Consider the following 27,755-nt stretch of genomic DNA (forward strand, 5'->3'; position numbering starts at 1 on the left):
GTTATATATAATACATTTCATAAAACAATCCTTATCACAAGGGAATACATATGTGCTACTTTACAGTATTTATTTTTAATGCTTGCATATAAGAGTACATGCTGTAGGATTCCATTTATATGATGTTCCACAAAGCAAAATTAGCCTATAGAGATAGAAACTGAAAAAAACTGGTTCTTAAGCAGGTGGGGGGGTTGCATTTCTGGGGGATTAAAATGTTCTGTATTTTGATGGGGGTGGTAATCATACGGGTGCATCTACAAACTTTCTACTCTGTAAATTATGTGCAAATCATTCTATGTAAATTATATACGACCTAAAAGTACTGGCAAATAAAATACTAGTCTTGGCTCACTAAACAGATTTCACCACCACTACTGCGTTGCAGCCAATGGTTGAAAACCTGACTTAGAGGGTTGCTGTAGGGTTAAAAGTTAGATGCCTTTGGAAAAGCAGGTAGTAAGGTAGTACTCCACCTGGAACATTTCAGACCTTCAGTAAAACTTGGTTCTCTTTGCACACGCCGGAGGGCGCTCCTGACCCTGGTGCCACTTGCGCGCACTGGCACCGCTGGACGCGCTCCGGCAGCGACATCTGCAGCGCGACACCAGCAAGAATGCAGACCCGGGACCACGCCAGCCCCAGACTCACGGACCCAGGTTAAGGATGGTCACTGCAGCTTTTTGACACACCCCGGTCCACGCCTACCCCCAAAGTCCTATTGTTCTTCACCCACTCCACTGCCCCAAATCCGCGCCCGCTTCCTCCGCGCACCTCCAGCCCGGACCAAGACCAACCAGGTGCAAGGATCAGAGCCTCACTCCCGCCCGGGGGCAGCGCTGTGAGGACAGGGAAGGCACACATGCGCAGAAGAGGACGTCTCGCGCGCGCGCGGGTCTCGCAGGAGCCCGTTCCCTTCGACTGCAAAATACATCTCCCAGAATGCCTCAGCGGCGGCCCTGCACACGCGCAGCGAGAGGCAGGGCGCGCGTGGGGCGTCGGGGCGCATTGCAGCGGATTCCGGCACTGCAGTCCCCACTCCAGGCTCCAAACCCCTCCTCCAAAGAGAAGGGTCGCTCGACGTACTGAGCCAGAGCCTAGCGATAGCTAGCCAGACCTACAACGTTTCAAGAATTTTCCCAGGCCTGAGCCTGCAGGACTTAACTGTGGAATTTGAGTTTGAGCCTGAAGCCTTTCATATTTTTGTGGTCAGCCCTTCTGCTTTTCTGAATGGACCCGTGAGTATAATGTTTTGACGAAAGGGGAGATACATTTCAGAGATTTCCCTAAAATGCCTGTAAATGAAAGCTAGCAATCAATGGTTTAAATTAGTATTCTGTGACCAGCTGGCATATTTTCTGAGAACACACAAATTAATTTTGATTACACAGACTTGAAGACCAATAGCTAACTAGTCTGTATAACATTAAAAAGAAAAACTTGAAAAAATCTACAGACAGGTTTCCTCCACAGGGCACTTGGATGTTATATATAAAGATGCTTCATGCTGATCTAGTGCGACATTAATCAATGCCCTGATAGGTACCCATAGTTCTAGGGAAACTGGTTTTTTGGGAAAAAAATTTTGGATAATCACCTTCCATGTTGTGCCAGTTTCCATATGGCTTAAAAGTTACAACAAAAACTTATACGGCATTTACTATTGTGTAATAAAGATTTTGGCTTTCATTCCAAGTTTCTGGCAAGTAAGCTCTAAACACTTGCAGTAAAGAATATGGCTGGCAGAATAAAGATTTTGTCCTCTATTATTGAGAGGTAGCCTCTAGATCTGTGGAATTTCCCCAGTAATGGAAATGCCCCTGGTGGGCCCTGATAATTCATCCTACCTAGAATGACTCATGGTGGGTCCCTGGAGAGTTGACACTGAGAAGATGACTCAGGGTGGGGGCTGGCCACTCCACAAAGACTGTGTGATTAGAGAGTTGGGGTTTTAAACCAAAAGATATCATTTGGAGAATCTCTCAGGGGTATAAGGCAGGGTTGGAGATTGAGTTTAGCCTGAAGGCCGCGTAGGTAATGAAACCTGGATAAAAACTCTGGACGGGGAGCTCAGGTGAACTTCCCTGGTTGGCAGTATTGTAGGTATCTCTGACTCAGAGATCATACAAAAGTTTCACTTTTGTAACCCTTTCAGATCTTACACTATTAGCCTCTCCCTTTGGCTAGTTCTCATTCCTATCCTAATGCTATAATAAAACTATAATCATAAGTATAGTGCTTTCCTGAGTTCTGTGAGTCATTGAAGTGAATCACCAAAGTATCAAAAAGGGCACTGGGAACCCCTGAATTTTTAGCCCACTAGCCAGAGGTGAGGGTGGCCTGAGAAGTCCTGAGCTTACAGCTGGTGACGGAAGTGAAGGCAGTCTTATGGAGGACTGTGATTTGTGAATTTAACCTGTGAATTGTGGCCCAGTTCCAGCTCATTGGTGTCCGAAGTCACTGAGATTATGGCCAGTGTGTTATTCTAGGTACTTTAAATGTATTAACTAATTTAATACTCCTATGACAACTCTGTGAACTAGATTCTATTAACTTCATTTTACACTTGAGGGAAATTGAGACACCCAGATTAACCCACTTAACTAGGGGACACACAGCTAGTTAGTGGGAGAGCAAGGCAGAATGGCTGTAGACCATGGGTTGGTAAACTGCCACTCAGGCTACATCAGCCAACTGCCTGTTTTTGTACTCTCTGTGACCATAGAGTGTTTTTTACATTTGTAAGTGACTGGAAAAAAATTAATAGAGATGTGTTTAGGTGTTAGTTTATAAAAGTGACTGAGTGATGACACAGAGAGGTCAATGTCATTGAAAGAAAAATTTAATTTACTCAAAGTTCCCCTAGAAATGGGAGGCAGACTGGGTCCCAATTCTACTGAGGGGTTCCCTACACCAACAATAATCAAATCTCTGACATGAGCCAGGTGTCCTACGATTTCTGCCACATCTACTGGGAAATAGCATGAGATCCCACAGGTTAAGGGTTCAGTCCTACAAGACTGCTCCCAACCCCATTTCAGACCCTAGTCCCAAGCCCAGGTTATTCTGTGCTACAGATTGGAGGTTCCCAGGCCTCCTCCTACAGATGCCAGTCACAAGCCCAGGTTGTTAGTTGTACTTCTGACTGCCTGGCTATAAGTCAGAGGTTCTGACCACCCCTTCCTTCCTGGGTTCAATTAATTTGCTAGAACAGCTCATAGAACTCAAAGAAACATATTACTTACTAGATTACTGATTTATTAGAAAAGTATATGACCCAGGAACAACTAAATAGAAGACATATGTAGGACAATGTATAGGGAAAGGGGGTGGAGCTTCCATGCTCTCTAAACAAGCCACTCTCCCCACATCTCCCTCCACATGTTCACCAACCTGGAAGCTCTTCAAACCCTGTCCTTTCGGGTATCTATGGAGGCATCGTTACATAGGCATGATTGACTAAGTCACTGGCTATTGGTTATTGATTGATTCAACCTCTAGCCTCTATCCCATCCCTGAAAATCAGGAGGCCAGACTGAAAGTTCCACCTCTGTACTCTCGGTTGGTTGCCCTGGCAACCAGCCTCCACCTTTAGGTGCTTTCCACAAGTCACCTCAGTAACATGGTAACCCAGTCACCCAGTTGTGGTGGAAAAGGGCTATTGTGAATAATAGGACACCCATCTCAACTTACGACTCTAAAGCAATTTCAGATACTGAGAGCAAGAGACCAAATAGGATAACAGAAGATGCTCCCATTGCTCTTATCACTCAGGAAATTCCAAGTTTTGGAAGCTGAGAGCCAGGAACCATGGACAATGACCCAGTGTGTATGAGAAATACATCTTGGTCATCTGAATGACCAAATATGTTTTTTTCTTATAAATTACAATGTCACATAGGACCACAGGGAGAAGCACCAGTGTCAGTCAGGAGGCAGGAGTAAAGGCATAGATCATAGCCTTTTTTTTTTTTTTTTTAAAGATATGAGGGCTTTAAAAAAATTGTAGCATAGTTAACATACAATGTTATATTAGTTTCAGGGTACAATATAGTGATTCAGTATTTCTATATATCACCCAGTGCTCATCACAAGTGCACTCTAGACCATAGCCTTTATTGGCATTTACATGAGAAAGGACAGGCAGAGCAGAATAAACCGTTTACGATTGGCTGGTTTGAATAATTCTGGTGGGCTTGGGGGTATAGGGATTGGCCTTAATTGTTACCTGGATTGATTCAGGGCATATTAGGTTGGTGTGTGACTGTTAGATAAAGGAGGTGGTTGGGGGTATGAACTTGGGATTGGCTGGTTTGCATATGGGAGGAGTGCTGTCAGGTAAGCTGTTTATCACAATAGGAATTAACTATTTCTGAAAGGGGCAGTTTCCCCAGTCAGCAGTGACCTCCACCCCAGAATGTCAAAATATCATAACATAGAGAAAATTTCAAAAATGGTTAACATAAAATAGTATTTCATAATACATGAACACTATATGAAATTCTAATTTTAGTGTATATAAATAAAGTTTTATTGGGACATAGCAACATTTATTTATTTACTATTGTCTATGGCTGCTGTTACTCTACAACAGTGGAGTTGATTTGTGATAGAGGCCATATGGCCTGCAAAACCTAAATTGTTTACTATTTGGCCTTTTACTAAAAAACATTTGACAACCTTTGCTCTATAGTAAATGTCCTTAATCTGTATGAAATACTGCATAAAAACGAAAGTGTAAAATTTATAAACATTTAAATATAAGGCTGTCTGTACTGAATCTTTGGGTGGGGAAACTCTTTAACATGTTACTATAAGGAAAAAATAGAAGACTAAATTATGGGAAATATTAAAAATTTTTATGGTAAAAAACAATTGTAAAAGTACTTCTACTTACGGGAGTAGGAGTAGTACTATATGGAGTAGATGTAGTTTTACTTATTCCTTTTGCTAAGGAAGAGTTTGGAATTATATACATGTTCCAGGACTGCATTGTTTTCTGGCTTTCATAGTTTCTGTTGAAAAGTCAATTGACAATCTTAGTCTTTAAAGGAAATACGTGTTTTCCTCTGACTACTTTAAGAATTTCAGCTTTTTAAAAAAAGAATATCTGGGGGCGCCTGGGTGGCTCAGTCAGTTAAGTGTCCGACTTTGGCTCAGGTCGTGATCTCGCGGTCTGTGAGTTCGAGCCCACGTTGGGCTCAGTGCTGACAGCTCAGAACCTGGAGCCTGCTTCTGATTCGGTGTCTCCCTCTCTCTCTGACCCTCCCCCCATTCATGCTTTGTCTCTCTCTGTCTCAAAAATAAATAAACGTTAAAAAAAATTAAAAAAAAAAGAATACCTGTATTGAGATATAATTCACCCATTTAAAGTATATAATTTAGTGGCTTTTAGTATAGTCACAGATATGTGCAGCCATCATCACAATCAATTTCAGAACATTGTTACCACTGCAAAAAGAAACTCGGTACCCTTTAGCTATTGCCCCACTATTCACCACCTCCCAGCCCTAAATACCTAAGCCTGGTACTTTCAGGCTCTGTAGATATGCCTGTTCTATTTATATTTTCATATAAATTGAATCATGTACTATGTAGTCTTTTATGACTGCCTTCTTTCACTTAATGTAATATTTTCAAGGTTCACCCGTATTGTAGCATGTATCAGTTCATTCTTTATGGACAAATAATATTCTATTGTATGTACAGACCACATTTTCTTTATCCATTCACCATTTGATTGGCATTTGGCTTGTTTGTACCTTTTGACTTTTGTAAATAATTATGTAAATAGTGTATACATTTTGGTGTGGATATACCACTTTCAATTCTTGCGTGTAGATTCCTGGCAGTGGAATTGCTGGGTCATATAGTAATTCTCTGTTTAGTGCCAAGTTTTTTCCAAAGTGGCTACACCATTTTACATTCCCACCAGCAGTGTATGAGGGTTCTGATTTCACCACATCATTACTAACATTTGTTATTATCTGACTTTTTGATGCTAGCCATCCTAGTGGGTATAAAGTGGTATCTCATTTTGGTTTTGATTTGCAGTTCCCTGATGACTAATAATGTCAAGAATTTTTCATGTGATTGTTGGCTATTTTGATATGATGGAAGGTAAGGGTCCAATTTTATTCCTTTGCATGTGCCTATCTAATTTTCCTAGGGCTATTTCTTGAAAGAACAGTCCTTTTCTCATTGAATGGTCTTGCCACCCATGTCAAAAACCACTTGGACATAGGTGTCTGGGTATATTTCTGGACCCTTCATTCTATTCTATTGACCTATATATGTCTACCCATATGCTAGTACCACATTGTTTTGATAACCATGGTTTTGTAGTGATTTTTGAAGTAAAAAAGTATAAGCCCTCCAACTTTGTTCTGTTTCCAAGGTTGTTTTGGCTATTCTGGGTCTCTTGCAATTCCATGTGCATTTAAGGATAACCTTTTCTATTTCTGCAAAAGAAGCTGTTGGGTTTTGATAGGAATTTCGTTGAATCTCTGGATGCCTTTGGGGAATATTGCATCTTAATAATATCAAGTTTTCCGAATCAGTGATTGCATACTACCTTTCCTTTTGCTTAGATCTTTAATTCTTTTCAGCAATGTTTTTGTAGTTTTCAATGTAGAAGTATTGTACTTATTTGGTTTAATTTATTTGTTGGTAGTCTATTCCTTTGGATACTATTATAAATGGAATTGTTTGCTTAATGTCCTTTTCGAATTGTTCATTGATATTGTGTAGAAATATCACTTTTATGTTGGCCTTGTATCCTGCAACCTTACTGAATTTATTAGCTTCAATAATTTGTGTGTGAGGCAGGAGGGAGAGGTTTTTGGATTTTCCTAAGATTATGTTGCCTGTGAATAGATACAGTTTTCATCTTCCTTTCCAATTTGGATGCCCCTTATTATTTTTTTCCCTTGGCTAATTACTATGGCCATAATTTCAGCACAATGTTGAATAAAGTGGTGAAAGGAGGCATCCTTGTTCTGTGTTTGATCTTTTTTTTTTTAAGTTTACTTATTTATTTTGATCTTTCAAAGAACCAACTACTGGTTCTGTTGATCATTTCTATTGTTCTTCTCTATTTTGTTTATTTCCACTCAAATCTTTATTATCTCCTTCCTCCTTCTGTTTTAGTTTTCATGTCTTTCTAGTTACTTAAGGTGTAAAGTTAGGCAATTGCTTGTGATATTGCTTCTTTTTTTACTGTAGGCATTTACAGCTCTAAATTTCCATCCATGTCCTGCCTTCACTGTATCCAATAAGCTTGGTGTGTTGTCGTTTGTTTTGTTTTGTTTCATTTGTCTCTGTTTGAGGGTGGTGGGGAGGGGCAAAGGGAGAGAGAGAGAATCCCAAGCTGGGATTTTACTTACTTTTAGTTAAGTAGCTACTGTAGTTTGCCAAAGGCTCTGAACTAGAAGCCTAGGTTTAAAAAAGAAGAGGAAGTGTTAGATGTTACAAACATGAGTATTGATACTTTTTCCTTGATTTAACCAGAAGGATAGGGATACAAACATGAGGAAAATATTTTCTCACTGGTTGATTCCGTATTATTTAATGTTACTTCCTTTTTTTTTTTTTTATAATGTTTATTTATTTATTTTGAGAGAGAGCATGTGCACAATCAGGGGAGGGACCAAGAGAGAGGGAGGGAGAAAGAATCCTAAACAGGCTCAATCCTGTTAGCACGGGGCCCCATGTAGGGCTCAAATTCACAAACCATGAGATCATGACCTGAACCGAAATCAAGAGTTTGTACGCTTAACCTACTGAGCCACCCAGGCACCCCTGTTTCCAAGTATTTAAAGCAATTTTTTTTTTACATTTATTTATTTTTGAGAGACAGAGTGAGACAGAGCATGAGCAGAGGAGGGACAGAGAAAGGAGACACAGAATCTGAAGCAGGCTCCAGGCTCTGAGCAAGTGTTCAGCACAGAGCCCAATGTGGGGCTTGAACCCACGAACTGTGAGATCATCACCTGAACTGAAGTCGGACACTTAACCCACGGAGCCACCCAGGCACCCCCAAATACTTTTAGATTTCCCTTGCATTTTTTTTTCTTTTACCCACTGGTTATCTAATAGTATCCTGTTTAATTTCTACATATTTGTGAACTTTCCAGTTTTTCTTCTCATTAGTTTCCAATTTCATTACCTTGTGGTTGGAGAACATAGTATATATGATTTCAGTGTTTTAAAATTTATTGATACTTGTTTTGTAGCCTAAGATGTGGTACATCCTGAAGAATGTTCCGTGTGAACCTGAAAAAAATAAGTGTTTAGCTGTTACTGGGTATAGTGTCCTGTATGTCTCTTAGGTCTAGTTTAAGTGTTAATCAGGTTATTTATATCCTTATTCATTTTGTGTTTCTATGTTCAATCCATTATTTGAAATGGGGTGTTGAAGTCTCCCACTGCTATTATAAAACTGTCCATTTCTCCCTTTAATAATGTCAATATTTGCTTCAATATTTTTGGTCCTTGTTCAGTGTATAAATGTTCATAATTGTTAATATTTTTGATGAATTGACTCTTTTATCAATATATAATGACCTTTTTTCTCTTGTAACAATTTCTGACTTCATGTCTATTTTGTCTACAATAACAACAGAAAGGTGAAAGTAACAGGAGGACAGAGTTGTAAAGGATCAATGTTTTGTATGCTGTTAGAGCTACATTGGTAACGATTCAAAGTAGATTATTGTACATTCAGGATGTTAATTGTAATTTCCATAGCAACCAATAAGAGAATAACTAAAACATTTTCAAAAAAAGAACTAAACAGGGATTCAAAATGGTACACTGTAAAAAAAAAAATCAAACACAAAGAAGGCAGTATTGAGGGAATTGAGGCACACACAAAAAATATGACACATAGGGGCGCCTGGGTGGCGCAGTCGGCTAAGCGTCCGACTTCAGCCAGGTCACGATCTCGCGGTCCGTGGGTTCGAGCCCCGCATCAGGCTCTGGGCTGATGGCTCGGAGCCTGGAGCCTGTTTCCGATTCTGTGTCTCCCTCTCTCTCTGCCCCTCCCCCGTTCATGCTCTGTCTCTCTCTGTCCCAAAAATAAATAAACGTTGAAAAAAAAAAAATTAAAAAAAAAAATATGACACATAGAAACAACTAGCAAAATGGCAGAACAGTGGTCATTTTAAATGTAAATGGATTAATGGATAGGGAAGAAACATGCTCTAACTGTATGTTATCTATAACTATATGCTATCTTAGCAGGTAAGATGTTTTCATTTACTTTGATAAGTTTATAGAGTGAATTTAACCGCAGATTTACACTTGCAGTGTCTACTGAACATTTTTCTAGTTGAAAAAAGTCTAGTTTACAATTGGACAAGATATCAACAATATTATTTTCTTTAGTTTCATGAAAATCTTTATAAATGAAAAAGACAGTTTGACCTCCATTTATCAATCCAAGTGTGAAGAGCTAGGGGATTTGTTTTCTGTCATGATTTGATGTATTTCCTGATATACCACTGAAAGCAGGATTGGGGCATCTGGGCAGCTCAATTGGTTGAGTGCCCAACTCTTGATTTCGGCTCATGTCATGATCCCAGGGATGTGGAATCGAGCCCCACATCAGGCTCCATGCTAAGTGTGGAGCCTGCTTAAGATTCACTCTCTCCCCCTCTGCCAGTCTCCCTTACACTCTTTCTCTCTCTTAATAAGATAAAATAATAAAATAAATAAAAAATAATACAAGGGGCGCCTGGGTGGCTCAGTCGGTTGAGCGACTGACCAGCTCAGATCATGATCTAACAGTTCATGGGTTCGAACCCGTGTGGAGCTTTGCACTGGCAGCACAGAGCCTCCTTTGGATTCTTTGTCCCCCCTCTCTCTGTTCCTCCCCTGCTTGTGCTCTCTCTCTCAAAAATAAGTAAACATAAAAATAGTAATAATGATAATAATACAAAGCAGGATTGGCTCTACACTGTAAGGGGCTAACACATCTGTTACCAAAATTTCTCCTTTTGTCCACAGGACATTTTAGTTGCAACATTTGAGTTTGGAAATGTAATTTTATTCCGTTTCATATATAAGTGATTAGAACTATACAGTAATATCTATTTATGCTGTCTAATATAACTGGGAAATTACTATTTTCAACTCAGTGTTGGTGTCTTTTGGGGAGGCAAAAACCCTTTTATTTATTTAGAAGTATTTGCCTGTCATCCTTGACTCGTTTCATTGTGCTTTTGCACCCCCTTCACCACCATGCCCAAGCCTGAATTCTCTTTTGCATATTGTGCAATTTGCTCTATTTTAGTTTTTTACCTCCCTAATCCAGGTATGGGTGTGTCTTTACATCTGTCCTCAAAATAAGAGGCTTTTTTTGGGCAATGTCATTGGTATTACAGTTGTTTTCATTTTCATTTTCTGAACTCTTAGAAAACATGGTCACAATATTTACAATTTAAAAATTAAACAAGCATTGTGTACAAAGCACGATGGTTAATCCACAGACAAAGCAAAAGACTGTTAACACTTATGATTGCCATGCATTTAAGTTATACACTTAAAACGTATCACTCCTGAGTGACACAACAATGGATAATCCATTATTGTAAATCGCAAATCATGGTTGCCAACATCAGAAGCCAAGGGGAAAAATAGCAATGCTGACTGGGAAAGGTACAAAATCTATATCCTTATCCACTTGACTTTAAAAACGTGTTATGCATATTTTCATGTGTCTGTTGGCCATCTGGATGTCATCTTTGGAAAAGTGTCTATTCATGTCTTTTGCCCATTTCTTCATTGGATTATTTGTTTTTTAGGTGTTGAGGTTGGTAAGTTCTTTATAGATTTTGGATACTAACCCTTTATCCGATGTGTCATTTGCAAATATCTTCTCCCATTCCATCCGTTGCCTTTTAGTTTTGTTGATTATTTCCTTTGCGGGGCAAAAGTTTTTTATCTTGATGAGGTCCCAGTAGTTCATTTTTGCTTGTATTTCCCTTGCCTTTGGAGATGTGTAGAGCAAGAAGTTGCTGTGGCTGAGGTCAAAGAGGTTGTTGCCTGTTTTCTCCTATAGGATTTTGATGGTTTCCTGTCTCACATTTAGGTCTTTCATCCATTTTAGTTTATTTTTGTGAATGGTGGGGTCCAGTTTCATTCTTCTTCGTGTTGCTGTCCAGTTCTCCCAGCACCATTTGCTAAAGAGACTTCTTTCCATTGGATATTCTTTCCTGCTTTGTCAAAGATTAGTTGGCCATACATTTGTAGGTCCAATTCTGGGTTCTCCATTCTATTCCATTGGTCTGTGTGTCTGTTTTTGTGCCAATACCATACTATCTTGATAAGTAGAAACTTAACAGAGGACCATGGGGGAAGGGAAGGGGAAAAAATAGTTTCAAACTATAGGCAAACTCTTATAGGCAAACCATAAGAGACTCTTAAATACAGAGAACAAACTGAGGGTTGATGGGGGGGGGCAAGGGGAAGGGGAAAATGGGTGATGGGCATTGAGGAGGGCACTTGTTGGGATGAGCACTAGGTGTTGTATGTAAGCAATGAATCATGGGAATCTACTCCCGAAGCCAAGAGCACACTGTATACACTGTATGTTAGCTAACTTGACAAATTATATTTTAAAAATAAAAATAAAAACGTTGTTGCTCATTGCCTTAGTTTTTAGGTCACCTTATAGGTGTTGCACTTTCCCCCAACTTTCCCCACCCATCTCCTCAAACTGAGACGTTTGAAGTCCTGAGGATGGATTTCCTGGGAAATTCCAGACAAACCTAGGGGGTTAGCCACCCTACCTCGGTCTTCCCCCTTCCACTCACTCAGTGTCCTTTTTATCCCTTTCAGTCTCCCCCTCTTCTGCATTCTCCCCTCGTCTCAGACCTCAGCCTTTCAGTCTCAATACCTACACCCCCCGCCCCCCGCGTTTTGTGCCTTAGTCTCCATTCTCTGTTCCTCAGATTCTCCTTTATTTTGTGCCTCAGTCTCATCATTGTCTCACTTTTCCTTTTTTTCATCAGACATTCCCTGCAACATACTACGGTAGTAGGAATTTCCCCAACGCGATTCCTTAGCATTGTTTTTTTTTAAGCATAATTAACGGTTTTATGACCCCTCTCCGCCCCCCCCCCATGAGCCCTTCCATCACTTTTGCCCCTCTGTCCTACAGTGGAATCCCCTTGTATAGGGCGAATCCCCCTGTATAGGGCTGTACCATTTACCAGCACTTTGAAGTAGAATCCCTGCAAAAGGATTCCACCGTTCCAAATTCCTCTTTCCCCAGTTAGTCTTCAAATAAAGGACTGCACTACTGCACCTTCTTCCCGATCCTTTAAAAGCTCTCGGCAAAACTTTGCCCCACACGGGTTTATATAATCTTCCTTTCGGTCATTTTACCCGTTCCCCTCGCCGCCGCAAAGACACGGTCCAAACTCAGGCTGGGAATAAACCCAAGTTCCTCCTCATGTACGGAATTGTCCGGGTTCTCAAGATGGCGGCTTCCGCAGTGAGACACAGCGCATGGGGGCGGACATCTTGCCTCCTGAACAAAGCCGCAGAGAATGCGGAGTGGGCAAAACCGCGCAGAATAGCTCGGCGCATGCTTGAGAGCCCTGCGCTGTGGTCACCCAGGCAGGAAGCGGGTGTTAATCACGTTAATCCATGACAGCTGTCCCGGGTTAAACTGTGACGGACGTTTCCGGACCTGATCATCGAGCTGGGAGTAGAAGTGGGATTTATGGATTGAGTCATGAGGAAGTTTGGGGTTGATATTGGAGGGGCGGTCAGCAATTGGAGGTCTATGGAGTCTGATGGGAAGTCTGTGGGATGAGTGTTGGGTACATGTAGAGGTCAGTAATAAGGAGAGCTGTCTGATCTGTGGGTCAGGGATGGCAGATCTGTGCGCTGTTGGAGTATCCATATGACCAGTGATTTGTGAACCTATATGGCTAGTCTTGTGTTGGGGGTTTGTTGGAAGTGCTCTTTGGGATTTGTGATTTCTGCCCCTGCTTGATTCAGTGATTTGTAGGAGTCATTAATTCAGCCAGTGGCTGATAAAGGTCCGTCCTGGTTTAGTGAGAAAACTTTACAATTTATGTAAAGTCCGAGGTGGCCCCCACCTTGAAGCCCCTCCTCAGATGTTTTCTCAAATCACCATCTCCCTCCATCGCTCAAAAGCTCACAGAAGAAAACATCCTTTGAATGTAAGACCAAACAAATCTAAAGCAATAACATTATTATTGTCGATTCTCTCTAGCCAAAGACCTCCAGGAACACCCTGTAGTTGAACAGATTGGGTTTATTGCTCTAGCATCTAGTTACACCATGGGGAAAGTGGGGGCTTCTCAGAAAGAGCGTGTTAGAAAGAACTTACAGGATTTGTGTTAGGTGATTTCGAGGAGGGCCTAAGGGAGTGGACCTTGCTCTGAATTGGATGTTGTAAGGAAGTGGGGTAATTCATTGTTTGGGAATTTCAGTACATCTGGAGAGAGGAAAGACTAACCTAAAGTTAAAGCTGTAATAGGTGAGGAAGTAGCAGTCACTCATGTTAACCAGGAGAGAGGGTGTTTTGTGGATTGGACATTGTGGATGTTTTGTCTGTGTTCAGACATGACTTCAGAGAGGGCTTGTTTTTGTTTTATTCCATCTTGGTCACTGAGTGGCCTTGTCTGATGTTGATACTCTGTGTAATTATATTAAATAGGAGAGTTTGAGTGCCAGACCAGCTCTGAAATGTGAGAGCTGCCTTTTCTTTTTCTTACATGAGGTGTGATTTCAGCCCTGTTTCTTCCTATTTATTGAATTTGTTCTACATTCTGTTCAGCAAACATTTATTAAACACCTGTTATTTACTTGTTTCAGAGCTCAGTGTCCAGAGAGGAGCCTGACTATTTAATTGTTTCCTTCTAGGTTCATTTTGACAAAGCCTGGGATAACCCCATATGAAACAGTCTGCCTATCATGGGAGCACTCACTTCCTGTGAATGAGTACAGCCTTCTCTGGATGATCCATCCTGGGACTGAGAAGAATTCACCAGGTAAGTATCTTTCTGCACTGTACTGTGTTCCTGTTTATCAATGGTTCTAACCGGTCACGATTTTCTTATATAGATAACTGCACTATTGGAAATCAACAATAAAATCTTAAGCAAAAAACATGTTAAAATCAGCAAAATCAACAGTTTTAATCTTTGAATATTGACTTGGCAAGATAATTTGCTGGGTTAGGGGAAAATATAAAAGAGCTCTTAGGATTTTGCTGGCTGCTTACATCTAGGGAATATGGGTGCATTCCTTAGTTTTCTACTTGGTCATTCTTATTCTTATTGTCAGGGAACTGCTCCATCTGCAGTTAAATCTTACATATATGTGTAGACATGATTATTGTCTTATGATAGAGTCTTAACAGATAGAATTGCAAATAGAATTGCTGATTCAAAGGGGAACATTAAGGTGTTTGTATATCAACAGAAATAACTTCGTTTATCCAATTAAAAATCACCTTGTACATTTTCTATGTGATCATATTATAATCACAAGAGGACTTTTTTCACATGGTGCATACAGATCCTTCTATGAGGATCAGATGACCTTCTATGGGGCGACCTGTTTTTCATCTGACTTCTGTTGGTGGTTGTTTCTAGATGGTAAATGGCCCCTGGAGACTTAGTCTGTCTCTCAGTCCTGATTCTTCAGACCTCTGCTCTTTTGGAAGAGAAGCAGAAAATGACCAAGTCTCACGTGAGTTGCTTGCTTATTTTGTTGTTGGTTTCCATATAATCAAATGGAAAAGTGTAGAAAGCTAGAGATTAGAATTAGGGAAAATGTAGAGAGAACAAAGACTTGGAATGAGTTGCTATGTAATAAGTAGAACCACATAAAACCACTATTAGAGTTCACGTATATATTTGTTATGTATAAGTTCTATATAAATATAATACACTTATATTTACATTATGTCTATTTTACATAAATGTGTAAAGTAAAGTGCACATTTGTTTGATCTTTTCTAGCAGCCACAGTGGAAAGGTAGAGAACATCATATATGTGATTTGGCATTCTCCACAAATCAGGAAAAAAAGAAATTTCTTTGGGGGGCGGGGGTCTCCTATAGATGATGTCCTAACCTATACTTCTGCATAAATGTATCAGTAGATTTTTTGTGGTTGTGTCTTTAAATATTTTTTTAGAGGACAGTTACAATGTTAAAGCTGAACTCCATAAGCATTATTCTTTGGGAGAACTAAGGTACAGTTTATCCAGAGATAAAACCTAGATAAGATGGAATGATGAGTATCTATTTCTCTAATATGATTATTTCTCTCAAATAGGCAGTTCTGTACTTAAAATTCTGTGGTAAACATTTGGAGCACAGGGGTCTCTGATTTTCTATAGCCTTTGCTGTGGTCTCAGGGTTTGTGAAGCTACTCCCCAACTGAATGCCAGTTCTTGCCCTATTTTTTTCAATTTATAAAATCATTTTACTATTTTTTTGTCCTAGCCTGAATTATCCCTACTTGGTAAAAACATTTAAGAAATGCATAAATAAATAAATAAATAAATAAATAAATAAATAAGATAAAGTGAAAAGGATTTTAAAATTCCCTTTCTCCTGGGATAGCCAGTATTAATAATTTGCAATGCTTAGATTTTTTTTTCCCCCCATCTGGAAACTGTTTCTTGTTTTTAAAACATAAAGTCTCAACTTTCTTATTTAACTGAATGACTATCCACTTTTTCCAGTACCATTTATTGAACAATTTACTTATTTAAAATGCTGCCTTTATTGAATTCCCATTTGTGAGTAAGTCTCTTTTGCTCTTCTGTTCTTCTGATATGTGACTCTTTTTGCTAAAGACAAAATTTTACATCATTTTTCTGAATAGGCATGACATAGAACTGGGCACATAGTTTTGCATGCTGTGGTAAAAATGGGAATGATCACTTCAGATTGAACAGGAGCATGCTATTATAGGGTCCATTGTCATTTGAGGATGTGGCTGTAGCTTTCACTAAGGAGGAGTGGCAGCAACTGGACCCTGCTCAGAGGACCCTGTATAGAGATGTGATGCTGGAGAACTTCAGCCACGTGATCTCATTGGGTAAGGATGGCTTCCCCGCATATCTCAGCATATCTAATCCGGTGCTTATCTCTTCTCATTTGATCAAATTGGGTGGGTTCCTGACATATGTAATGACTGATTTTGTGCTCTCTATTCCCCAATCTCGTCTCCAGCGGGTTATTACTCTGCTGGGGGCAGCTGGACAGCTGGACAGCTTCATTGTGGGGCTCCTAAAATAGCACCCTTTTTTTTCTTCACTGCAGTCAACCCAATTCCTCTCTGATTTCTCTATAATAGGGCATCCAGTTTCCAAACCAGATGTCATCTCCAAGTTGGAACAAGGAGAAGAGCCATGGATAATAAAGAGAGATGTATCAGATTGGATCTATCCAGGTAAAAATCTAGCAGGTGGGAGTCAAGGGAAGTGAAATCTCAGTTTCTTTGTTTTTTGTTTTTAATTGGCTGGTGGCTGAGACTTATGCTTCCACCTAGTTGGCAGCTCCTATTCCCTCTTGCTCCTGTGCTGAACGTGTAGTAAGTATTCGACAACTCGTTAAGTAATAGTGAGCCACAAAGAGAAAAAAAGTTTCTTACCGATTCACTCAACAATCATGTCTTTAGTGCCTTTCGAGAAGAAATTCAAAGGCACTAGAAATCAGATGCTTTTCAGGAACATAGGTTTTACATGGAAAGATAAGAATCAAAGTTCATGGCTGTATAAAATTGCATGACCAATCTAGTTAATGTTTTAGGAGTTAAATGAAAATCATAGTCTAAAGAGATGTGGCATAACTTAAGAAGGCATGTTTTCCCAGCGTGAACCAGCCCCTCTGAAGTATATTTGAAGTGTGGGTTAGGCAGGAGGATGGCGAAGGCAAGCTCTAGGAATGGATGTTTTTAAATTCTTGGAGTTAGGAATCCTTATGGCTTTCTGGAAGAAATTTGCTAGGCTTACTTGACTTCAGTAAAAGCTATTTATTGGAGACTAACGTAATATAAGTATGGATGCACAGTGTGAATACAGACAAAGTTTCATTAGCTGTACTCTGAAATTTTCTGTTACTGTTTTTATTTACACAACTTTAAGATATAACTCACATGCCTTACAGTTGACCCAAAGTTAACAATTCAGTGGTTTTTAGTGTATTCACAGATAATGTGTAACAATTGCCACAGCCAATTTTAAAACATTTTTATCACCTACAAAAGAGATCCTGTACTCTTTAGCTATCACACCCGTTTCCCATCTCCCAGCCCTAAGCAACCACTAATCTACTTTCTGTCTTTGTTAATTTGCCTACTCTTGATATTTCATTTATTAAATGTCTTTTTTTAAGTTTTATTTATTTATTTTGAGAGAGACAGAAACAGTGTGAAGAGGTTAGAGGCAGAGAGTGAGGGAGAGAGGAGAATCCTAAGCAGACTCTGTGCCACCAGTGCAGAGCCTGACATGAGACTCAAACCCACGAAACTGTGAGATTGTGACCTGAGCCAAAACCAAGAATTGGACGCTTAACCAACTGAGCCAGCCAGGTGCCCCTTGATATTTCATTTAAATGAAATAATGTAATATGTGGTCTTTTGTGACTGGCTTCTTTCAGTTAGCATCCTGTTTTTGAGGTTCATCCACATTATAGTGTGTATCAGTCCTTCATTCCTTTTTTGGCTGAGTAATATTCCATTGTATGGATATACTACATTTGGTTATCCATTCATCAATCATTGGATATTTGGCTTGTTTCCACCTTTTGGCAACATGAATAATGCTACTGTAAACATTCATGCATAAGTTTTTGTGTAGACATAGGTTTTATTTTTTCTTCAGTATGTACCTAGGAATGGAATTGCTGGGTCATATATCAACTTTGTGTTTAACTAAAATAGTCCCTGATGACTAATGATGCTGAGCATATTTTCATTTGCTTATTTATCATTATGTATCTTCTTTGGAAAATAGTGTGTTGGGATCCTTTTTCTATTTTGAACTATTTGTCTTTTGATTAATGAGTTGTAAGAATTCTTTGTATAGATAAAATTCTTATATAGAACATATATGGAATTTTTATGTAAAGTTCTTTATGTAGATAAAGTGTTTTGTATAGATTCTTTTTTGTTGTCCACTGGTACTGATTTCAGTATTAATTAGGACAGGCTAGATATACTGTATTACAGATTAACCTCCACATGCCAGTGCCTTAACACAACAGTGTTTGTTTCCTTTACGTGATGCAAATCCAACACAGTTTGGCAGGGGGGCATGCTCCACTGGTCCCCCAGGAATCCAATTGAGTGAAGTTAACACCATCTGCCGTCCAACTTGTCACTGATACAGGGGAAGAGGAATCTGGAGAACTCACAAGGCTCTTCTGAGCTTTACCTAGATTGTCAGTTTACTATAAAAGGATATGTAACCCAGGAACACCCAGATGGAGGGGATACCTCGAGGAAGGTATGTGGAAGGGGCGCAGAGCTCCCGTTCCCTCTCCAGGTGCACCACCATTCTCCTAGCGCCTCCCATGTGTTCCCCAACCTGGAAGCTTCTGGAGTTCTTATTTGATTTCAGTCTCTTAACCAGATATATGATTTGCAAATACTTCCATCCTATGGGTTGTCTTTTTACTCTTTTTTTTTAAGCTATTTATTTACTTTTTGAGAGGGAGAGAACACGAGAGGGGGAGGGACAGAGAGAGAGGAAGAGAATGAATTCCAAGCAGGCTCCAAGCTGCCAACATTGAACTGGATGTGGGGCTCGATCTCAGTCTCGTGAATCATGAGATCATGACCTGAGCTGAAATCAGGAGTCATTTGTTTAACCAGCTGAGCCACCCAGTGCCCCAATGTTTTCACTCTCTCGATAGTATCCTTTGACACACATGATTTTTTAATTTTGATGAAGCCCAGTTTTCCTGTTGTTCTTTTGTTCTGTCATATCCAAGAATCCATTGCCAAATCCAAGGTCATGAAGTTTACCCCTATGTTTTTTTCCTAAAAGTTTTATACTGTTAATGTTCTTACATTTAGGTCTTTGATACATTTTGAATTAAATTTTGCACATGATATGAAGTAAGGTTCCAACTTCATTCTTTTGCATGTGGCAATCCAGGTGTTCCAGCGCCATTTTATTTATTTATTTATTTATCTATCTATCTATCTATCTTTTGATGATGACGTGTGGTTTTTTTCATTTTTATTTTTTTAATACTAGTAAACTTAAATACAGTGTTGTATTAGTTTCAGGTATACCGTAAAGTGATTCAAAAATCCCATATATTATTCAGTTCTCATCAAGATAAGTGTACTCTTAATCCCTTTTAACTACTTCACCCATCCCCCCACACCTCCCCTCTGATAATCATCAGTTTGTTCTCTGTAGTTCAGTCTGGTTTTGTTTTGTCTTTTTTTTGTTTTTTCCTTTGTTCATTTGTTTCTTAAATTCCACACGAGTGAAATCAAATGGTATTTGCGTTTCTCTGACTGGCTTATTTCGTTCAGCATTTTACTCTACATCCATACATGTTGCTGCAGATGGCAAGATTTCATTCTTTCTTATGGCTCAATGATATTCTATTGTGTATATATACCACATCATCTTTATCTGTTCATCTGTTGATGGACACTTAGGCTGCTTCCATAATTTGGCTATTGTAAATTATGCTGCAGTAAACATAGGGGTGCATGTATCCCTTTGAATTAGTGTTTTTTGTATTTGGGTAAATTCCCAGTAGTGTGATTGCTGGATCATAGGGTAGTTCTGTTTTTAATTTTTTGAGGAACGTCCATACTGTCTCCCACAGTGGTGTACCAGTTTGCATTCCCACCAGCAATGCACGGGTGTTCTTTTTCTTGACATCCTCAACAACATTTGTTGTTTCTTGAGCCCATCCCCTACTTTTTTTTTTTAATTTAAATTTTAGTTAGTGTAGAGCTTTTGATTTTAGACATTCTGACAGGTGTGAGGTAATAATATCTCATTGTGGTTTTGATTTGCATTTCCCTGATGAGTGATTTTGAACATCTTTTTATTTTTTATGTGTCTGTTGGCCATCTGGATGTCATCTTTGGAGAAATGTCTGTTCGTGTCTTCTGCCCATTGTTATTTATTTATTTTTTAATTAAAAAAATTTTTTTTGAGACAGAGAGAGACAGAGCATGAGCAGGGGAGGGGTAGAGAGAGGGAGACACAGAATCCAAAGCAGGCTCCAGGCTCAGAGCTGTCCACACAGAGCCTGACGCGGGGCTTGAACTCACGGACTGTGCGATCATGACCTGAGCCGAAGTCGGACGCTTAATGAACTGAGCCACCCAGGCACCCCATATTTATTTGTTTATTTATAATGTACATCCAAGTTAGTTAGCATATAGTGCAATAATGTTTTCAGGAGTAGATTCCAGTGATTCATCCCCTATGTATAACACCCAGTACTCAGCCCAACAAGTGTCTTTCTTAAGGACCCTTACCCATTTAGCCCATCCCCCCCATCCACAGCCCCTCCAGCAACCCTCAGTTTGTTCCCTGTATTTAAGAGTCTCTTAGGTTTTGTCCCCCTCCATGTTTTTATATTATTTTAACTTCCCTTCCCTTATGTTCATCCATTTTGTATCTTAAATTCCACATGAGTGAGGTTACATGATATTTGTCTTTGACTAATTTCGCTCAGCATAATACCCTCCAGTTCTATCCACATAGTTGCAAATGTCTTCTGCCAGTTTTTAATTAGATTATTTATTTTTTAGGTGTTGAGCTGTATAAGTTCTTTGTATATTTTGGATACTAACCTTTTGTTAGATAAGTCATTTGCAAACAACTTCTCCCATTCCATAGGTTGTCTTTTAGTTTTGTTGGTTGTTACCTTTGCTGTGCAGACTTTTTATTTTGATGTAGTTCCAACAATAGTTTATTTTTGCTTTTGTTTCCCTTGCCGCAGAGGACATATCTAAAAACATATTGTTATGGCCAATGTCAGAGAAATTACTGCCTGTGCTCTCTTCTAGGATTTTTATGGTTTCAGGTCTCACATTTAGGTCCTTAATCCATTTTGAGTTTATTTTTGTGTACAGTTTCAGAAAGTGATCCGTTTTCATTTTTTTGCATGTAGCTGTCCAGTTTTCCCAACACCATTTGTTGAAGAGACTGTCTTTTTCCCATTGTATATTCTTGAAGATTAATTGATCATAGAATTGTGGGTTTATATCTGGGCTCTGTATTCTGTTCTACTGATCTATGTTTTTGTGTCAGTACCATCCTGTTTTGATTACTACAGTTTTGTAATATAACTTGAAGTCTGGAATTTTGGTCCCTCCAGTTTTTCTTTTCTTTCTTTTTAAATCTTTTTTTTTTTTTCATTTTTTTTTCAACGTTTTTATTTATTTTTGGGACAGAGAGAGACAGAGCATGAACGGGGGAGGGGCAGAGAGAGAGGGAGACACAGAATCGGAAACAGGCTCCAGGCTCCGAGCCATCAGCCCAGAGCCTGACGCGGGGCTCGAACTCACGGACCACGAGATCGTGACCTGGCTGAAGTCGGACGCTTAACCGACTGCGCCACCCAGGCTCCCCTCTTTTTAAATCTTTTTAATGTTTATTTATTCTTGAGAGAGAGAGAGAGAGAGAGAGAGAAGGAGTGGGGGAGGGGCAGACAGAGAGGGAGACACAGAATCTGAAGCAGGCTCCAGGCTCCCAGCTGTCAAGAGCCTGACACGGGGCTCGAACCCACAAACTGGGAGATCATGACCTGAGCCAAAGTTGGACACTTAACCTATTGAGCCACCCGGGTGCCCCCTGTTTTTCTTTTTCAAGGTTGCTTTGGCTGTTCAGGGTCTTTTGTGGTTCCCTACAAATTTTAGGATTGTTTGTTCTAGTTCTGTGAAAAATGCTGTTGGTATTTTGATAGGGATTGCAATACTTGTGTAGATTGCTTTGGGTAGTATTGACATTTTACTATATAACAATTTACAAATAACAATATTTGTTCTTCCAGTCAATGAACATGGAATGTCTATTTGTGTCTTCAATTTCTTTCATCATTGTTTTCTAGTTTTCAGAATATGGGTTTTTCTCCTCTTTGGTTCAGTTTATTCCTAGGTATTTGTATTATTGTAAATGAGATTGTTTCCTTAATTTCTTTTTGCTTTATTATTAATGTATAGAAATGTACATAAATGTTATATCCTGTGACCTTACTGAATTCATATATGAGTTCCAGCAGTTTTTTGGTGGAGTCTTTTGGGTTTTCGGTATATAGTATATCATGTCACCTGCAAATAGTGAAAGTTTTACTTCTTCCTTACCAGTTTGGATGTCTTTTATTTCTTTTTTGTCTGATTACTAGGGCTAGGACTTCCAGTGCTCTGTTGAATAAAAGTGGTGAGAGTGGACATTCTTGTCTTGTTCCCGACCTTACAGGAAAAGCTCTCAGTTTTTCCCCATTGAGTATGATGTTAGCTGTGGGCTTTTCATATATGATGCCTTTATTATGCTGAGGTATGTTCTCTCTAAACCTACTTTGTTGAGGGTTTTTATTATGAATAAATTTTATACTTTGTCAAATGCTTTTTCTGCATCTATTGAAATGATCATATGGCTTTATCCTTGATGGGACACATCAGTTGATTTTTTTGCAAATATTGAACCACTCTTACATCCTGGGAATAAATCCCACTTGATTGTGGTGAACGATTGTTTTAATGTATTGTTGAATTCAATCTGCTACTATTTTGTTGAGGATTTTTGCATCTGTATTCATCAGAGATACTGGCCTTTAGGTCTCTTTTTGTGTGTGTGTGGTGTCTTTACCTGGTTTGGGAATCAGGGTAATGCTGGCCTCATAGAATGAATTTGTTCCAGCACCATTTATTGAAGTGATTTTTCTTTTCCCATTGAATGGTCTTGGCACTCTTGCCAAAAATCAATTAGCCATAAATGAAAGAGTTTATTTCTGACTATACTATTCTGCCTATCTGTATATCTATCTCTGTGCCAGTCTTTTGACTATCGTTGCTTGTAGTAAGTTTTGAAATTGGGAAATGTCATTCTTCCAATATTGTTTTTCTTTTCCAAGACTGGAAACATTGGCTGTTCAGGGTTCATGTGAATTTTGGAATAAAGAGTATCCATTTCTACAAATAAGTATTCTTAGATTCTGATAGGGATTCGTTGAATTTTTAGATCAATTTGAGTAGTATTGCTGTCTTAACAATATTAAATCTTCTAATCAGTGGGAGCATATAATTTTTTCCTTTCACTTAGATCATTAATTTTTTTCAACAATAGTTTTCAGAGTATAAATTTCATACTTGTTAAATTTGTTTCTTAGTCTTTTATTTTATTTGATGCTATTATAAATGGAATTGTGTTGTTAATTTCATTTTTGGATTGTCCATTGCAAGTGTATGGAAATGTAATTTATTTTTATATATTGGTCTAGTATTCTGAGAACTTACTAATAAACTCATTATTTCTTTTTCTTTAACTTATTTTATTTTATTTGTATTTGAGAGAGAGGCAGACAGACAGAGACAGTGTGTGAACAGGGGAGGAGCAGAGAGAGACTCAGAATCTGCAGCAGGCTCCAGGCTCTGAGCTGTCAGCACAGACCTCAACGTGGGGTTCGAACTCATGAGCCGTGAAATCATGACCTGAGCCAAAGTCAGATGCTCAACTGACTGAGGCACCCAAGCATCCCTATTATTTCTTTTTTTTTTTTAAAGCTTATTTATTTATTTTGAGAGAGAGAGAGAGAGAGCAAGTGGGAGGGGCAGAGAGAGAATCCCAGGCAGGCTCCACACTGTCAGTGCAGAGCCTGATGTGGGGCTCAAGCCCATGAACCATAACAAGATCATGACTTGAGCTGAAGTCAGATGCTTAACTGACTGAGCCAGCCAGGCACCCCAGGTCTTTTTTATTTTTATTTTTATTTTTGTAAGTTTTTATTTCTTTATTTTGAGTGTGAGTGAACAGGGGAGGGGCAGAGAGAGAGGGAGAGAGAATCCCAAGCTGGCTCAATGCTGTCAGCGTGGAGCCCGACGCAAGGGCTGGATCTCACAAACTGTGAGATCATGATCTGAGCTGAAATCAAGAGTCACTTGCTTAACTGACTGAGCCACTCAGTCGCCCCATTTATTATTAGTTCTAATTGTTCTTTAGTTGATCTCTTAGGATTTTCTGTATAAATGATTTGTCACCTACAAAAAGAGATAGTTTTATATTCCTTCACACATTGGATGCCTTTTATTTCTTCTTCTTGCCTAAGTATCCTGGTTAGAACCTCCAGTACAATTTTGAATAGAATAGGGAGTGGACATTCTTGTCTTATTCCTGATTTTTTGTGGGGGGGATATCCAATCTTTCAGTGTTAAGTATATTAGCTATAGGTTGTCATGCCCTTTATCAGGTTGAGGGATTTCTTTTCTATTCCTAATTTTTTGGTGTTTTTTTGTAATGAAAAATGTGTTGGATTTTGACAAATGTAATTTTTTTTGCATTTACTGAGATCTTTTTATTATGATATATTACTGAATTTTAATTAATTGATTGTTGGATAGTAAACCAACTTTACATTCCTGGACAATTTCCACTTGCTGATGGTGTATAAATCTTTTTATGTATTGCGGGATTCGGTTTGCTGCTTGTGTTGGGGATCTGGAAGACCACCCTGCAGTTTGATGATTTGCTAGAAGAACTCACAGACCTGGAGAAGCTGTTATACTCGTGGTTATGGTATATTACAGTGATAGAATTTACCGGTCTGGGTCTGGACTTTTCTTTGTGGGAAGATTTTTATTTACCAAATTTCTTTCCTTGATGTGAATGTATTCGAGTTATCTATTTTTTCTTGAGTGGGTTCTGGTAATTCATGTCTTTAAAGGAATTTTTGTCTTTCATCCAAATTGTCAAATTCATTGGTATCATATTTTTCATGAGAATCCCCTATTTTTCTTTTATGTCTGTAGGATCTGGTCTAGAGATGTTCTGTTTTTCATTGCTACTTTGCCATTGCCATTTCCCTTTTTTTTTTCTCTTTGCTAACTAAAGCATACTAATTTTATTAATTTTTTCAAATAATCAGTTTGTTATTTCATTTCTTTTTCTCTGTTGTTTGTCCATTTTCTATTTCTTTGACTTCCACTCTGAACTTTATTTTTCCTGTCTTCTACTTATTTTGGGTTTAATTTGCTCTTTTTCTAGCTTCTTAAGGTGGAAGCTTAGATTATTTATTTGAGATCTGTTTTGTTTTCTAATATGAGCATTTAAATACAGGTAGTTCTCACCTGTGTGGTAGCAAAGGACCATAAAAATTAACCATACAGGCCAAAACTTTGTAAACTAGTCTTCATAATCAATGGAAAAAATTAAAATTGTTTTGTAATTTGTTAAAACTTTTTATGAAAACATTAAAAATGATCTCAATGTTGGTTATGACTATATAGAGATAGTAAAACAAATATTTACTACCTTGCAATTTAAAACATTGACAGCATTGAAAATGTCTTTTATTTTTTTTTAACAGCCCTGTACAGAGTAGTTTGAGCAGTGTCTACCTTCTTATCCTTGTATAACTTATGATAGGAAATGAACCTTTTTTCTATATCTTACTGAATTCTCAAACTCTTTTCCAAGGTTGGATCAGCCGCCAACATTTTACCCTTTTCGTTTTCAGTGTTGAGAGTTATGTTCAAGATACTGTGAAGATTTTTTTCCAGGGTCACTTTCTCTGTAATATATTTATTCTTTTCATCACAACCTAAGAATTTATGTCAATTAACTTTTACCTTCACTAAATCCTTCTGTCTACATACCTAAAGACTTATGAATAGTGGCAATCCCAACATTTCCACCATCATCTATCTTCTAACCACATCCAGTATTGTTAGTGTTGTTTCTCTGTTGCATTTTCATCTTTGTAGGCCAGTTCCCTGTTTCAGTTACCATTTTTGTAAAATGCTGTGTGGGTTTTCACTGGGAGACAAAGAGGAAACACATCTATACACTTTGCGTTCTGTATATGTATCTGTATATGTATCGGATAACAGATGTAGAATTAATAACTGACAACAGACTTTGAAATAAGTGAAATGATTGAGTACTGAGCATGATGTGTATCTGTTATTTACATATTGATTTGTGGACTCAAGGCTGGCAGTGAAGTTTGTACTTTATGCTATTAGCCGCAGGTACTATACTGTGGTAATTAAAACGTTAACGGTCTTGATGCCAGACTGGTATTACTTAACTAAACTGTACTGAAATTCATGCATGTCGGAATCATGCAAAATGAACATCACCTGCATATAACTTGTCCTCTAGGTACTGCTTTAACTGTGTTTCACAAATTTTGACATACTGTTTTCATTTTGATTCAAGTTCTTTTTTTTTTTTAATTTTTTTAACGTTTATTCATTTTTGAGAGACAGAGACAGAGCATGAGTAGGGGAGGGGCAGAAAGAGAGGAAGACACAGAATCTGAAGCAGGCTCCAGGCTCTGAGCTGTGAGCAGAGACCGACGCAGGGCTTGAACTCACGAACTGCGAGATCATGACCTGAGCTGAAGTCAGACGCTTAACCGACTGAGCCATCCAGGCGCCCTGTTTCAAGTTATTTTCTAATTTCTTTCTTTCTTTCTTTCTTTTCTTTTTTTTTTTTTAATTTTTTCAACGTTTTTTATTTATTTTTGGGACAGAGAGAGACAGAGCATGAACGGGGGAGGGGCAGAGAGAGAGGGAGACACAGAATCGGAAACAGGCTCCAGGCTCTGAGCCATCAGCCCAGAGCCTGACGCGGGGCTCGAACTCACGGACCGCGAGATCATGACCTGGCTGAAGTCGGACGCTTAACCGACTGCGCCACCCATCTTTCTTTTTTTTTTTTTTAATAATTTACATCCAAATTAGTTAGCATATAGTGCAACAGTGATTTCAGGAGTAGATTCCTTAGTGCCCCTTACCCATTTAGCCCATCCCCCCTCCAACCCCTCCAGTAACCCTCAGATTGTTCTCCGTATTTATGAGTCTCTTCTATTTTGTCCCCTTCCCTGTTTTTATATTATTTTTGTTTCCCTTCCCTTATGTTCATCTGTTTTGTCTCTTAAAGTCCTCATATGAGTGAAGTCATATGATTTTGGTCTTTCTCTGACTAACTAATTTCACTTAGCATAATACCCTCCTGTTCCATCCACGTAGTTGCAAATGGCAAGATTTCGTTCTTTTTGATTGCCAAGTAATACTCCATTGTGTATATATATACCACATCTTTATCCATTCATCCATCGATGGACATTTGGGCTCTTTCCATACTTTGGCTATTGTTGAGAGTGCTGCTATAAACACGGGGGTGCATGTGTCCCTTCGAAACAGCACACTTGTATCCCTTGGATAAATACCTAGTAGTGTAATTGCTGGGTTGTAGGGTAGTTCTATTTTTAGTTTTTTGAAGAACCTCCATACTGTTTTCCAGAGTGGCTGCACCAGCTTGCATTCCCAAGTTATTTTTTAATTCCTTATTGGACTTTTTGACACATAGGTTATTTACAAGTATGTTATTTTCCAATCATTTGGGGGAATTTTTGAGATCCCTTTTTGATATTTATTTCTGATTTTATTATGGTTGGAGAATATACGCTGTATGATTTCTGTCCTCATAAAATTATTACAGTTTGTTTTGCAGCCCAGTATATAGTCTATTCTGATGTTTGATTCACATATTCT

At 38.8% G+C, this 27,755-nt stretch overlaps 1 protein-coding gene across 3 annotated transcripts in view; it reads left to right on the forward strand.

Moving 5' to 3' along the window:
* The first annotated feature begins 1,023 nt into the window (after window positions 1-1,023).
* Window positions 1,024-27,755, forward strand: part of LOC124521165 (zinc finger protein 300-like) — a 32,794-nt gene continuing 6,062 nt past the window's right edge. Inside the window, exons 1-5 of one of the 3 annotated variants that reach the window (XM_047092293.1) lie at window positions 1,024-1,238; window positions 13,903-14,030; window positions 14,637-14,733; window positions 15,968-16,094; window positions 16,353-16,448. In XM_047092293.1, coding sequence (XP_046948249.1) covers window positions 14,644-14,733; window positions 15,968-16,094; window positions 16,353-16,448 — 313 coding nt within the window. In that variant the 5' untranslated portion in view covers window positions 1,024-1,238; window positions 13,903-14,030; window positions 14,637-14,643. Of the gene's footprint in view, window positions 1,239-12,648; window positions 13,197-13,902; window positions 14,031-14,636; window positions 14,734-15,967; window positions 16,095-16,352; window positions 16,449-24,526; window positions 24,772-27,755 lie in introns of those variants that run through there. The other 2 variants (XM_047092296.1, XM_047092299.1) reach the window with 2 other exon arrangements.

The sequence above is a fragment of the Lynx rufus genome, unplaced genomic scaffold (genome assembly GCF_022079265.1).
Source record: "Lynx rufus isolate CCGP_SWC_20201006 ecotype Redwood Valley unplaced genomic scaffold, mLynRuf1.p SCAF_1, whole genome shotgun sequence".
NCBI classification, from domain to species: domain Eukaryota; kingdom Metazoa; phylum Chordata; class Mammalia; order Carnivora; family Felidae; genus Lynx; species Lynx rufus.